This window comes from Apaloderma vittatum, unplaced genomic scaffold (assembly GCF_000703405.1).
Source record: "Apaloderma vittatum isolate BGI_N311 unplaced genomic scaffold, ASM70340v1 scaffold3040, whole genome shotgun sequence".
Classification (NCBI taxonomy): Eukaryota; Metazoa; Chordata; class Aves; order Trogoniformes; family Trogonidae; genus Apaloderma; species Apaloderma vittatum.
The window spans coordinates 23,498-38,302 of NW_009696013.1; the positions used below are offsets into that span (position 1 = coordinate 23,498).

Genomic DNA, 14,805 nt, shown 5'->3' on the forward strand with positions numbered 1-14,805 from the left:
TTTTATTTTCAAGCTTGTAAGAGAATATTACAAACAATGGAAAGTAAAAAAATCCCAAACCCTAAAAACTATTTAAAAAGTACTTGACAGTGTCCCTTTAATATCCACAAATGATTCAGCCATTGTGCATTGAAAGAGAATGTTCCTGAAGAGCAACCAGTACCTTCGAGGATATATCCCAGAGAAGGAGACTTAATAGAAATGTTACATATTTGATCAGCAACTGTGCTCCCTCTTCAGACTAACTCTCTCTTGAATGATTGAATGGAATAGACTTTGTAATGAACTAAAAGACTGGATGTAAAAGGCTCAGCCTACAAGACCGAGTGAGACGGTTGCAAATTGAGCAGCAGGGATACAGACACTGAAAAAAAATGAAGATGTACATCTCTGATGCATAAGTATCTGAATCAGCAAGAGAGCAGAAACCCGCAAAAGATGGGTCAGCTTCTTGTGACTGGAGTAAAATGGAACGAAACTAACCTGGAATGTCTGCATGGAAAATTATGTTTGTGAGTGGCAAGATTTGGATGCTGGATTTGGGGTTATGAAGGCATAAATCACACCAGTACTTGTGCTTGAAACATCTGTGGGGCGTTTGTACAAAATTTGCCAAAAATGCCTATATGTCAAATAAAGGTTAAGGAGCACCCTCCCCCCTCCCAATTCCACCCTCACAAACCCCTTGTCAGGAACATTATGAAAAAAAAACAGGATCTGGAGTGAAATTTGGATATGCCTGGGTTTTCTTAGATTTCCATGGTGGGATGATTCAATCTCCCTTTCTGTAAATCAACACTGAAAAATCCCCAGCCATTTCACTTTAGGTATTGGATGGTAAATCGAGCAAGGCCATGAAACAAAAGAACTCATAGCCCTGGTTAATTGCAGTCTGGAAAATAAAAATATTCCAAATATTTTGTTCAATTCCTTGTTTTTATAAATCTCACACTGTGTGTGTTTGTGTGCACGTGCATGTGTGTACGGGGGGGGTGTACAGAGCGTTACCTATTCCAGGTAATAGGATTTTAAGACATGCTAAACCGTCTGTTCCTCTGCTTCCCCAGAACTCTGCCTACTCAGTTTGTAGTCTGTATTGCACTTGTTTTGTTGTTTGCTTTTTTTTTTGTGATTCGTGTTGTTAGTTTGTTTTTTTTTTCTTTTTTTTTCTTTTTTAAACTGGCTGGAAAACATTAACCTCTTTAGCATGAGTGTGCAGCTCTCCCTCCACCTGCTTTTTTTCCTCAGCTGGCCAGGTGCCGCCTCTTATATCTTGTGCAGTTACCAAAAAAGAAAAGGAGAGAAGGAAAAAAAAAAAAAGAATAAAAAAAAGAAAGAGAAAGAAAAAGGCACACCATGCTCCTCCTCTGCTTTATGAGTTCTTTGTCTCCTCCGCTTCATGTTAAGGCCTCCTGAATTCCTCGGCTCAGACCGTCGTGACCCTCATGACGAGCTCTCTGTTACTACTAGACTGACTCCTCTGTTCGTGAGGCCTCAGGTGGCTGAGTATATGCAGGATGGTGTAAGCACAGTGGTGGTCAGAGAGGGTGCCGGTGGCGTGGCCGGCAGCCCGTGCCCCGCTGTCGGCTGGAGCGGAGTTAGTGGCTGTACCACCAGTGGAGGACGAGTGGGTGGTTTGGGAGGAGGGGCGCTGATTTGTCCTGGTCCCTGTTTTTTGTTCCTCCATGTCCTTTGTTTTGTCATAGTTCAGCACTTTCCACTGCTGATTGACCGCCTGCCACCGTTTAAAAATCCGGTAAACTGAGGGCCCTTCGTGTATTATTAGACCTGGAGGGAAGGGGGAAAGAAACAAACATAAAACAGAAACAAAACTTTAGAAAAAGCCATAAACCTGCCCCAGCATCCTGCCTCCAGCTAGCGAGTTAGCTCAGCTCTCCCTCAGCTAGTGTTTATTCCATAATAAATCATGTATTTTAATTACCGACTGGCACAGCACTGGTGCTCCTGCTCTGCTGGATCCCTTCTCCCCTGAATTAAAAGGATTACAGCTTTATCTCAGCAATCAATAAACATATCATAAACACAGGGTTATGCTCTCCCAGTGAAACGGTTATCTGTTTACCAATAAATGCCCAAGGTTTATCTATCGCCGGGCTGGTTTTGCGTGCTGCATAGGCATGATTCACCCAGCTAACGGTGTGTGTTCCGAGGGGGTGTCACTGGATCTGACGTGCCGGTGACGTCTACTGCACCGGCGTCATGTGTGTGCACAGCCCGAGCCTCTCCCCACACACACACAGGCAGCAGAGTTGACACGCTCGTGGAGGTCAGAGGCAGCAACCAAACAAAAAGAAAAGGTCTGTCTATACCTGTAAATGGTTTGTCATCCTAGGCAAAGTTTTGCTCATCTGCAGAGCAGGCACCTCGTTGTACATCATCGCTCCCTTCCAAGGGAGAAAACAACGCACTTGGAAGAAAGGTCGGATGAGCTTTCTTTCACCACGTGGGCGCTGAGTACGCGTGTCATGTGTATGTCCTGCTGCCCGACTGCATGTACCAGCGGGGATGTCCCGGGGATGGCCCTGGGCTGTAGGACACCTGGCATTTAATGATCTCTGCATTTGAAAGACAACGGGGAGCTCGGGCCCTTCCACCCAGCAGCTGGCTCACCTCCCAGGCGATCTCTGTCATCCTCTCCACCCTTGCAAGAGGATTGAAGGATTAAATAGTGTTAGAAGTTGTTTAGACAGTGACAGTACTTGAGTATTAAGCTCGGTTATTATTCAAGCTGCCAGACTCTGGCTAGACCCTCCGAAATCACTAGGTCCAGCAGTGACTGCAACACTGTGGTGTTCTCCACTGAGGCTGGAGGAAATGGCAATATCTCACGTGGACTGGCTTAGCTGACACACTGTAATATAATTAATAAGCTTTGCTAGAGAGTGGGATTTATGCAGAATGAGGGGGGTCTGAGTTTCCTTGTTTTGCAGCAATCTGTCTGTTAGGAAAGTGCCTTTGTGTCCTATGTAACTGAAGCCAGACCAGCAGGTAGGACTGGATGAGTTAGCACATGGACAGCTTCCTTGTTCTTAATAAAAATGGCTTCTTGGTCAAGGTCAAGATTATGAGAAACTTTTCTAGGAAGATCAATTCTCTTCTGTGCCTGTTGCAAGCATATAAATACTAGAGCAAAGAACAAAAGACCCTCAAGAAATAAGAAGCAATACCATGCCTAAATGAGGAGGTTGCCTTGACTAGCAATGTGTGAAGTGATGATGGTCACCACAGATTGAAGTAGTTTACGGCTGTCCCGGATGAGTCAAATCCTATGGCTTTATCCTCCACCTCCCTTTTCCAGACTCTTCTGGTTTCTGATGGCAGATAATTACTGCAGTAAACCTGTGCTATATCAAACCCCAAAATATCTGAAAGTCATCCTACTCCTAGGGCTGATCTCCCTGTCACTCACTGATGGGATGCAGCCACCTGGTTTCTTACAGTCTGTATCTGATTTTGCAGAGTTTAAACGTAGCTTCAGTAGAGAGGAGTTTCTAGCCTCTCTGGTTTGAAGCATAACTAGAAACCCTGCTGATTTCATCACAGATTAGCTTCAGGGGGACTCTCACATTTGTTGTAATGGGGTGCTGATCTTGCTTACTTGCTACATGAGTAGTAACATTGGGTAGTTTAAGTATACAGATATGGCTTTTTTGGGACAGGGAATGGCACTGGACACTAGGGAATGAGAGAGATCTCCCCTCTGGTTCACACAGACTACTCAGATTGCACAGCTGTAATCCTGCAGTGATGCCAGCTTTTCATAACCAAGCACTGTGATGTCATAATAGAAAAATGTGGGTTTACCTCCCTACTTTGAAACATGGCTGAGAATTTTGACATCTTCTGATCAACTATAAAAAGCAGGACTTAGGGAAAGCCTGCAGATCCAGCCAAGGATACAGAGCTTTGAAGCAGGCCTGAAGCGGATCAGCCCATGACAAGGGACATTAGACATATATTTAAATGAGCTATCTGATCTGTAATGAATGAAATTCCATTCTGATCAATGACAGAACCAATGTTTCTCAGAGACCACTTTAAGCCTCAGATAAAAGAGCTGAAATCGAATGTTTTCTCTCTGGCTGTAGAACATTCTCTACAGATTCAAATTCATTCTCTGAAGTATTAAACACTGAGCCAGGATTGTAAATCTATTCTTAATTACCTTATCACAAATATTTAATGTGCAGCCTGATTCAAGAGGGCTGTTTATAAAATTCTTGTTTGTTTGCCTTCTAATTATAAATGTTTATGATCTTATGCAATTAACTGTGTGATGCTGATGGATGGGTTGCTGAGTCAACTGAGCACCTGTTTTCTTAGATAATTTTGGTTTCCAAATATTTATAAAAATACAAAATAACTTGTTTTCATCTGTATTTACTGGGCTCTAAATTACTTATCGATTTCCCAGTGTCAAGCCCAGGAAGCTGTAAAATTAAAAAGGAACCAAGTGGAGGGGTGGGCAGGGAGGCGGAAGTAACAGTGATGCATTTGCAAGAGCAAATGCCAAGAGAAGCAAGAGTCCATCAGTTTATATCAAGCTGCAGGACACTTAATGCTCCCATCGAAACAAATTTTGTCCACCTGAGATAAACTAGGATTGGAATTCTACACTCGGTTCTGTATGTCTCCTCCCAGAAACACCCCTCCCTCAAGGATCATTCTTGTTTACAGAGGAGAAAACTTTACAATTAAAGGCCAGACTTGAGTGAGAAATCCTGTTCTTATTTGCATTTTCTCATGTAGAGACCTGGCTGGACCAGCATCAAAAGAAATTCCTTAAGCTGAAAATTGTTGAATGCTGGAAGTACAACGGAGAGCTATAATATACACTTGTCTTGTTCTTATTTTGCTCATATCTGTTTGTGGCCATGGGTGGAAAGAGGGCAACTGGCTAGATGGAGCCTCGGCCATTCTCAAATTCTTAGATATTTCTATTTGCACTGGCTTGTGCCATGAAAAGGTTTCCTAGATGGCTCTGGAGATGGAGACAGCCCATATTATGTGATGGGGTAATTAATTAGCCTGACAGTAAAGTCTACAAAGAATTTTTCTAATGCCTCTGCTTGCATTGCCACACTGGTGTGGCTGTGCTGTTCCCAGGACAGGAGGTAGTATCTCTGAGGTAATGTAGCAGGGCTAACCCAGTGCAGTGCTCCAAGTTAACACATGCTCAGTCTGGAACAAAATGTACAGGAAACCATATTGATCTCTTTTCACTGTGTTCACTCTTTCCCTTTTTTTTTTTTTTTCCTCTTGTAGCTTTATTATTATTGAGTCCACAAAGAGGGTCAGATCATGATCAGCCCTGTGGAGCTCTGTAGAGCCCAGGCAGGAGTAACTAGTGATTATCCTGGGTGCAGGGATCACTTCCCAGAGCTGAGAAGCTGCTTTGTGCTTCACAGCACAGGCAAACGCAACAATACCGTGGCAATAGGTTATACCCAAACTGTACACATTGCTTACATTGGTATCTTATGCTTGCTATCATTTTTTATACATGGGAGAGTACCCAACACCTAACCACTGCTCTTATGCAAAAAACTATCACAATAAGTGACCTGTCCCCAAAGAGCACTGAGTCTGGTTTCAGATTAGATTGAAAGCACCAGGTAAGCAACATCCGTACAGGTTAGCTAGGCAAGGGCTGTCTCACTGCAGTTGCATACCTGATCAGTGCATGCCCACAGCATCCGGGAGAGCAAACTGACTATGGCTCACCCTGGGGAAAGATCTACCTTTTCCATTTAAACCCCATCTTCACTCACATTTTCATCCCAGGGCAAGAATAACTGGATTGTTCCTTTTCCAGATGACCAAGATGCAGTCTGCAACAGAGCTAGTGCTGGTGAAAGCAGTTTAATTTCCATGTTCTACTGATTGCCACAGCTAACCCTGAGCTTCTGGATTCCTAAAATGTGAGAGTTGGAAAGGGGAGCATGACCAAGGGTGAGTATCACGGCCCAGAGCTAAGGTTCACGTCGCTGCAGGATTTCTCTGAGCCTTGCAATACCTGCCCATCCCACATCATGATCCACATGGGCAGTCTCTGTGCAAGGGAATATTCTTGGTGCTGGGGGTGTCTGTGTGCAGGTGGCCCTTTGTCTCTTGGGATTAGTCAGGAGAGAGGTGCATTGCCATCAGTGGGCCTGAGGCAAGATTGGTCAAGAGAGAGGTTCTCAGCCCGAACGCTGGAAGAGCTGTTGGAAGGACATAGGCAAAACCCAAGGACAACTGTGTTTGTGCCTCTGGATGAGCAAGGAGGGATCTGTTGGTGTACCACCATCCTGTGAGATGAACCCACATGGTTGTAAACCTCTGATTTAAGGACACTTTGGAGCAGCAGTTTCCCAGAAATGACAAGCAGTCACCTTCTGCACCTCATCAGTCTCTGCTACCAAGTGATCTTTTCACCAGGACTTTCAGCTTCTAATTAACCTTCCTCTTACTCCAACACTTGTGTTTTCTTCAAAGAGACAGGTAAATTCTTGAGGGCAGGAGCTGTTTCTCCTGTTTATCATTAAAGAACCCACTGAAACAAGGCTTCTGCTGACAGTGAATGGTACATCACCCCTGTGCTGACACTCATGTTATCTACAGGAGGAAAAATCACAGTCCATTCCAGCCAGTTACCTTGTCTTGCTTCTTATAAAGCCCCTGTCCTCCCACCTGAGCTGTCACCTCCTGTTTCCACCTTCAGCAGCACTTTCCCCCTTTGGTTTCCTTTCCAAATGCGTCTTCACCTCAGCCAGACAGTTGCCATGCTTTAGCGTGTTTCTGTTGCTTTCATTGCTGAATGTCAGGGGAAGATTATGGCAGCTGTGATCAAAGTTTAATGTTTGCATCCACAGCAGCGGTGGCTCAGGCCAAAGTAAATCAATTCTCCTGGGAGATAACACTTTCATTGCCAGGCTTTCTCTATTGACATCATTGCATACACAAACCCTTCCCTTTCCTTCTGTGAATTCTTTAATCTTTTGTGGCAATCTCAAATTCCCCCACTTTTGTTTCCAAAGCTCCAGCAGCTCAGCCCTTGCTTATTTCTTTGTCTTAATCTCATCCTATGTGCTCCATCCTTAGCTACCTTTTATCTTAACCTAAGAGCAGGAAAGTGGCTGCATTGACTCAGACAAGGGGTCGGTCTCTTGCGGCATCCTGCCTCCAGTAGCGGCCAGCAGCACAAGGAAGGGTGCAAAAACCAAGGAAGTGATACTTCCCTGCTGGGCTCTGGACACTGCAGGGGCCATATGTAGTCACAGGTGGCCTCTGTTGGCTCATTTATGTTCCCTAACAGTAGATTTCTAGTGTAATACAGTAAAGTGTACCGGCTTTTGCTCTGCATTCTGCATTTACTCAAGTTAGGCTGCCCTGCCACTTCTCAAATTCTCACAGTCCCAATGAAAACACTCTATTCCAAAAAAAGGCCTTAGAAATAACCACGAATCTCTGCCTCACCAGAACTTTGCAAGCATCTCACAGCATGTGGGAGATGAGTCACCAAGCTCCCACTGGACCCTGCCGACCCATTCTGCTTTTCCGTACAACCCCCTCATCCATGATGCAAGACAGTGCTTGGTGTTAAACTGCGAAAAAAGACCCAGAGGGACCTTTTCCTGCAAATACAGGGACATCTAGTATCTGGCATCCCTCAACATTGTGACAGGGTCAGTTCCATCTGGATATGACAAGTTCCGTAAACAACCTAGGATCCTGAAATCTTCCAGGGGCTGAGTCTCAAGGCTGCAGAGCTGTGCCCTGCAGAAAATGGGGGAGAGGGTGAGCCAGATAGATTCATAACTGGAAGTTATGGTGTGGCACCAGTGGGACTCTGCACTTGGGCTGATTTGAGAGGAGAGATGTGAATGTTGGAGTTGACCAGGTGGGGAATGCCCTCCCTCTCCTCACTCCTGTTCATCATCTCCAGGTGCTCTTCATTTTGTCCCCCTTTTTCTGCAAGTGAACTCCCAGGAGCGTGCAGTCACTCCACTGTACACCCCACTTAGCTTTTGAAGCACTGATGAAATAAACTGATACGTCACAGAATCGCTGTCTTCAGCAGTGTGACTGGCTTGTGTTTGGGATTCTGCTTTCTCCCTCCTAACGGAAGCACTTTGCACTTCTCTTTATTCAGTTCAATCTTGCTGATTTCTCCAATTTGCCAAGACCATTTCAAATGCTGATCTGATCCTCCTGAGTGTTTGCAGCCTTTCCAAGCTTGGTGTCATCTGCAAATTTTATAACAGCACTTCCTATTTCATTATCTAGGACATTAATAAAAATATTGAAGATAGCAGAGTCCAAACTAGTCCTATTTGAAATGTTTCCAGTTTACAGTACACCACTGACAACTACCAAGAAAGCAGTTTTTCAGCTGGCTGTACACCTGCATTATAGTTTTTTAATCTAGACCACATCTGTTCAGTTTGTTTAGGAGAATCTTAAGGCAAAGCACCAAAACCATTGCCCTAGTTGCAGCGTACTGAACTGACTGCTTCTTCCTGCTTAGCCACTAGGACAATTACTCTCCCAAATTAGATATGGTTATACTCTTGCGCTCATCAATTGGTTAGTTAAAAAATTATTCTAATATCTTTCTGTGAATCAGTTAAGCTGATTTGTCCTTCATTTCCTTGATCCTCAGTCCCTACCTTATTTAATGATAGAGATTACATTTAAAGCCAGGTACTCTGCTTACATTTCCCCAGCTGCCCTGTACCTTCTGCATCCTCCCCGAGTTCCTGATGATGAAATGCTCATGGGTCAGAGACTGCTCCTGCAGCTTCCTCTGAAGTTCATTAGGACATGCTGACAAGGACAGAGCTAACTCGTTTGAATATTTCTGAGTCTGTTCTTTTCTGATTCTGCCCTGGGCTCCTTTCTCCTCATTAAAATTATTTTAGTTAAGTTTTGAAGACTGAAACAAAGGCAACATTTAACTCTTTGGCCCTTTCTGTATCAAATGCTGTTCGAGCTCTTAGACTTGCCTTGTTCTTACTTTACGTATGCTTATGGACCCATTTCTTGTTTCCTTCTGTATCTCTGAATGCTCATCTTGGGGTTCAGCTCTGACGACTCCCCATGCCTGTGTGATTGCTTGAGAATTTTCATTATTTGCAGGCTCTTCTTTCTGCCTTTTATGTGATTGCAGCTTCTGATTTTGGGTCCTCAAAGAGCTCCTGATGCAGCCTCAGTGCTCTCTTCCCACGCTTCTGAGCTTTCCCCTGCACAGGCACAGTTTGCTGTTGTGCCTTTAGTATCATCCCTTTTGGCAGCCCGAGCTGTTCGCAGCTCTTTCATCCTTCAGATTCCCTTCCCAAGAGACACTCCCTGCTCTGGTCCCCTGAGGCTGCTGCTGCTGTTGCTTTTCTGGAGTCCATTACCATCACATAATACTTTTCTTCAGCTCAGGAATGCTTTCATTGCACAGTCACTTTTCATACAAACTACTGCTACATACAGATTTTCAGGGATTCTTTGCCTTCAGATGAAATAAAATAGGAAGTATAGACCCCTCCCTAGCTGTTACTTCCGCTTTCCAAAATACAAATTTTGTCCCAAAAATGTTTCAAGAGCTTTGTGGACAGTCTATCCTGCATACAGGAGGAGTCCAGGTAATGGATAACTTGGAGCCTCTGGTGCTGTCTCAGATATTTCTTGTAGTTGCGAGACACTGGACTGGTAAGATGTCTAGAATCTACAAGACATCTAGCAAAGGTCTCCTCTGAATAATACTGGAACTGTACGCCGAGAGTGCATAAGGTGAGAACTGTCCAGCTTTGAATGACATAGAACATAAGCCGAAAATGTACTTGTAATGATTAGAACTCGAGTGAATGCTTAGCATATGGAAAAAATAATTAGCTGATTATAATCAGGCATTTTCTTATCAATCATTCTCCATGCACATTTTTTAATATCTAAAGAGCTGATTAAATATGTACAAAACTAGGCTGTGTTTTGGCTTAGCAGGACTGGGGCGGCTGCAAGGCTGGATCCTGTTGAGCGCTGTCGAGCGCTGGATGACGTGTGTCATCATGGACCCCTTGGGTCTGCAGAAGACAAAACCCTCCTTCCTCTGCCCATCGCCCTCCAAGTGCATTTGCTCTAATGGTGCCGCTCCACTGGCAGGCAGCTTTCACAGCAATGTGTGTGCCGTGCTTGGATCTCCTCAGCTCACAGGGGACACGACTCCAGCAAAACAAACTGAGCCCCTCAGAGGATGAGACCTCCATGGCCTGGGCAGAGCCCTCACGGATGTACGCAGGAAAGCTGCTCCCAGCTGTCCTGGGGAAGTATCTTATGGAGGTACGGACTCTTCCATTTGGGGTCACTAACAGCACAAACAGGCTGGCCCCCTTCAACTGCTGACTGACAGGCAAACCTTGTGGGTATTGCGGCTTGTCTCCTCTCACGCAAGCTGGGGTTCAAGGATGGCTCTACCTCAAAGATTCCTCAGCCCCAGGTGGGCCAGGACCCCTCATAAAGGCAGCGAGAACCCTTCTCCTTCCCTGCCTCCTCCACTCCACCTGGCAGAGCAACAGGAGGAGCAGGTCCCATCTTGGGGGGCAGTTACACTGCGCCCCAAGCTCTCCGCAGCCATTAACGCCCTCCCTCACACTCAGCAAGAGCCCTGCCAGGTGGGAGATGGATCCAGAGTGACGGTATCTCAGAAGGTCCCCACAGTGACTGTTGTAGCAGGTGAGCAATCATGGCAGACACCGCACTCTGCCACACTGGGGCTGAGCATGGGGAGCTGGGGAAAGGAGGCAGCTCTTCTGTTACCGATGGGAGTGCTTGGTGTAGCAGCCGGCAGCGGGGGCCTCTTGGAAGCGGGAGCAGTCCATCCTACAGACACAGCTGGGGAAGGAGGAATGCTTTAGCCAGTGGGATGAACTGAGAGGACAGGTAGGACTGCCTGTCACTGGGCTTGGGGAACTAGGGGTGCCTGTCACTGGGCTTCGGGAGATGGAGGCAGTGTGTTGTAGGAGCACTGGGGGAGCTTTTAAGGCTGCCAGGTAGATGCCAGGTTCTCTGTAAGGTGTGTCAGCTCAGGGCAACCATCCTCATTCACGTCCTCTGCCCACCCTCACGGTCCTCTACAACTGGGACTGGGCACCGAAGGGCTGGCCCCAAATGAGGAAGGACTGGCAAAATCAAAAAGCTAACAGGAGGTATCCAAGAGACAGGAAATTCCTTTTCATTCAGCACTCCCACATGGCTTGTTTGCATCGGGAAAAAAACAAACAGGCTCTGGAACCGCACAAGGCAACACCATCGCTTGGGAACTGCTGCTGTATTTTCAGCTGTAAGCACAGGAGCTACCAACCACCCCAAGTTTCTCCTGCCCTGCCCTGCCCAGACTAGTACTTTTAACAGCTGTCTCAAGATGGGGACAAAAAACCCCAATAAACCAAGAAATAGCAGCAAAAATAGGTAAGATGAAACCCAGAGAAATCCTCAACTCAGGCAATAGATAAACCACAAACAAAAGCACTCCTGTGAACTCAGCTGGCTGTGGGCAGCTACAGCAAAATGGATGTTGTGCCCTTAAGGGCTCTTGTACTCCCGTGGTATTTAATTCATAGTGCACGATAAAGCAGAGGATTAAAGGGCAGTCTCTAGCTATGCAGGCAGCAGCAATAAATGAGACTCTTCCTGTAAAAAGCAAATAAATAACAACTGGAGGTCCACCGGTGGAACAGCCTTGTCTCTGAATCACACATCTTCAGCATCGTTTCCCACTTGTGAGTCTACGCTTAACGATGCCAGGGATAGAGCTTGGAGGCATTATCCACACACCCCCTTGTTCTCTTAAAGTTTCTCCTCCTTGCTTTGTAGCTAGGATTATTTGGACCCTCCTGGTACCTTTTTTTCTCCAAATTTAAAACAGAGATGAGGACACTGCACATGGTGAAAGCACTTAATGCATGAGAGGCGAAAGTCACTCATGGTGTGCATGGCAGTAATTCTTTGGTCTTTAGCAGAAGGGAGTAGAAAATAATTTCAAACTGGATTGAGCAGAGCACTGGCCAAATGCACACCCTTTTCTTTGGGTCTCTATTTCCAGACATTCCCTGACAGATATCCACAGAGATGGATACTCATGGTGAGGACAGGAAAAGCACGTGGCTTCCATTTCTCTATGTCTGTACCAGGGCAGTCAGTTCTCCAGGTCTAGGTCCTGAACTTTCTATCCTATAGCTAATGGTACTTTGCCCAAAGCACTGCCTGTGCAGTCATCCTGCATCCTCAGCCATTCCTGGGACTTTTCTTTGAAGACAAAACTCGGGGATAGCACTGTTTCTGTAGAGCTTGAAAATATGGCTTCACAGTTGCTTGGAGTAAGACTTGAAAAAGTCATGCTGTCGCCCAGAATGGAAGAATACACACATATTTTCAGACAGGTGAGAATGTTTCATTTGGACTTGAATTATTTTAATGTTGTATTCCAATTCTGACACTAAATTTAAAATACTCAGCATGAGCAGTCATCTCTAAATGTTAAATCAAAATGCTTTTGTTCAATAATGATCAAAACATGACATTTGCTTATTGAAGGTAGAACTAGTGCCTCCCTCTCTGCTTTTATTAGCAAATTAAATTCTGTAAGAAGAAATGGGACTAGCTTCACAGTTTTTCATTTTCTAAGGCATGAAGGTCCTGTCTGAGCCAAATCGCTCCACACTTCTCCAGCCATCCAAGTGCTTCTCCACTGAGAGGAATAGGGACCAGTTAGGAAAGACGTAGAAGTGAGTACAGGTCACCCTTAAGAGCATCGCCCAGGGTCATACAGGGCACAGAGGACAAACTAATGGACCCTGGAGTGCCTCTGAAGTTACAGACTGGTGAGTGCATTGCGATTGCTCCTACTCCCTTGCTGGAATGAGATGTGGGCATCCTTCCCCTCTGCCTGTAAAAAGACATCCCAAGGATGTGAGGCAGGTGCTCATGGTGCAATTTGGCCAGCCTTTTTCTGGGGTAAATGCGTCCCTGGTACACACCACGGGGCAGCTTATGTTTGGCTGCTTTCTCCTTCACAGCTACGAAAAAACCTTTCATTGCAGACCCCAGGATTCCTGCGGGATTTCCAGAAGCCTTCCGTCTTGGGTGCTGTGGTCTCCCCTCTCTGCTCCCCTACACTGTCCCCACACATCTCACCTCTCCTCCTCCCCTGCAAAAGTCTTCACCTCTCACTCAGGGGCAGTGTTCACATTTAAGGAAGGTGGTAGGAGCCAAGAGGACAAAGGTCTATAATTTCCGACCTGTTACTAGCTAGGAACTCTGGCAGGACAGAACTTTTGCCTTCCTGCTCTGTTTCTTCCACCAGAGGGGAAGACCTTTAGGGGCTGTGATACCCAGCCGAGTGAATGCTGCTGCAGGCTGAAAGGGGCAGGTAAGAGTTCATACGCACCCATGGGACTTGTCAATGCTGAGCTGACAAGAATGAAAGCAGTGAAAAGGACTGAGAGTGGCTAAGCCCACAGCAACATCTGGAGAAGAGCCTTGTAGGACCATGATGGCCCATGGCGTGGCTGTGGCTGAGCAGAGTGAATTTTGCACCTGGCGCAGTAAAAGCCTGGACCTTCAGCTCTTCAGGCTTCTCTGCATTCAGCAGGTACTGATGACTGCCCACTCCCCATGGCCCTGCCTGAATGCTGTTGCTGGGGATTTGTTTTCTCACTAGACCTCTTCTGAGAAGGTAAAGTGCTGGCTGGACTACTGGGCACAGGATCCCTGATGTTATTTAATCTCATTGAACAACTTCTGCTAAACACTGCATGGTCATACGGGTATTGTGGGTCCAGCTCTGCTAGGAGGCAGGGGGACTCAGGCTGTGACTGCCATCATTGGGCTTGTTCCTGAACCTAAGTTCAGGAAGAAAAGTGCTGCTTCAGGGAATAACTTCCAGGCAGAATAAGTTTAGCAACTTATCCCACAAGCCTGTTTGCAGTATTCTTGCTTACAGACTGTTGTATCTGGGTCTGAAAGATGACCATGTTGGTAGGTAGCCATCCCTCCAGAAGAAGAACTGATCAGTCTCTACTTTAAAAAGCGATTCCAGAAATGGACTGATGTCACTTCATGTTAATCTCTTCTTACCTCTGCCTGTGTCTCTCTGCAGAACTAAGGACACACCAAAAGCAGCCTCATCCACTGTGCATGGAGGATGACCCATCTGCAGTTCATCTCTGACTACAGAGTTGACTTCTCTTGCTATGGCCATGTCAGCATGCCATGGGCGACAGCCTCCCACCACCAGGAGTAATGTTTCTGCAGGGATGGAGACTGTAGTAGGAGGAGCGATGGGACAGAAGGCAGTTGGAAAAACACAGCCTGGCACAGAGCTGAGGACTTTTTCCATCCGTTACTAGATAGCCCAATTTATGCAGCTGGTGTGGGAGATCCTGCCAGCTGCCTAGGAGGGAATCTCCTGCTGTAGTGTGGAAGCTGTGACAGGCAGGTGAATGTTTCTGCCTCTGCCCACGGATGGGAACTTAACCCAGGGACACCAGGGATTTGATTCCAGCATGGGGTTTGGTGACAGGGAAGCATCATTCTGATTATAACGTATCACCCTCAAAATCACAAGGCAAAAGGATTTCTTTTCTCCCTCACAAAATGTTAATTATGTTGCTCTCATTAAATGCTAAACACATTGATCCGCTGGAGCAGAGAGTACCATATGGTTATTCATGACAAAATACATCTCCAGAGCCCTGTTGCAACAGTGGGAAACTGCACGGAGGTGGATGTGGTGAAAGAGTGTGGAGGTGGAAGGCC

General features: G+C 46.0%; 1 protein-coding gene across 1 annotated transcript in view; it reads right to left on the reverse strand.

The window, feature by feature from the left end:
* Positions 1 to 1,177: 1,177 nt before the first annotated feature.
* MARCH4 (membrane-associated ring finger (C3HC4) 4, E3 ubiquitin protein ligase) overlaps positions 1,178 to 14,805 on the reverse strand; it is a gene marked incomplete at its 5' end in the record, with an annotated part of 30,049 nt that continues 16,421 nt past the window's right edge. The window contains one exon of the mRNA XM_009873084.1: positions 1,178 to 1,788. Coding sequence (XP_009871386.1) covers positions 1,427 to 1,788 — 362 coding nt within the window. The remainder of the gene's footprint in view (positions 1,789 to 14,805) is intronic.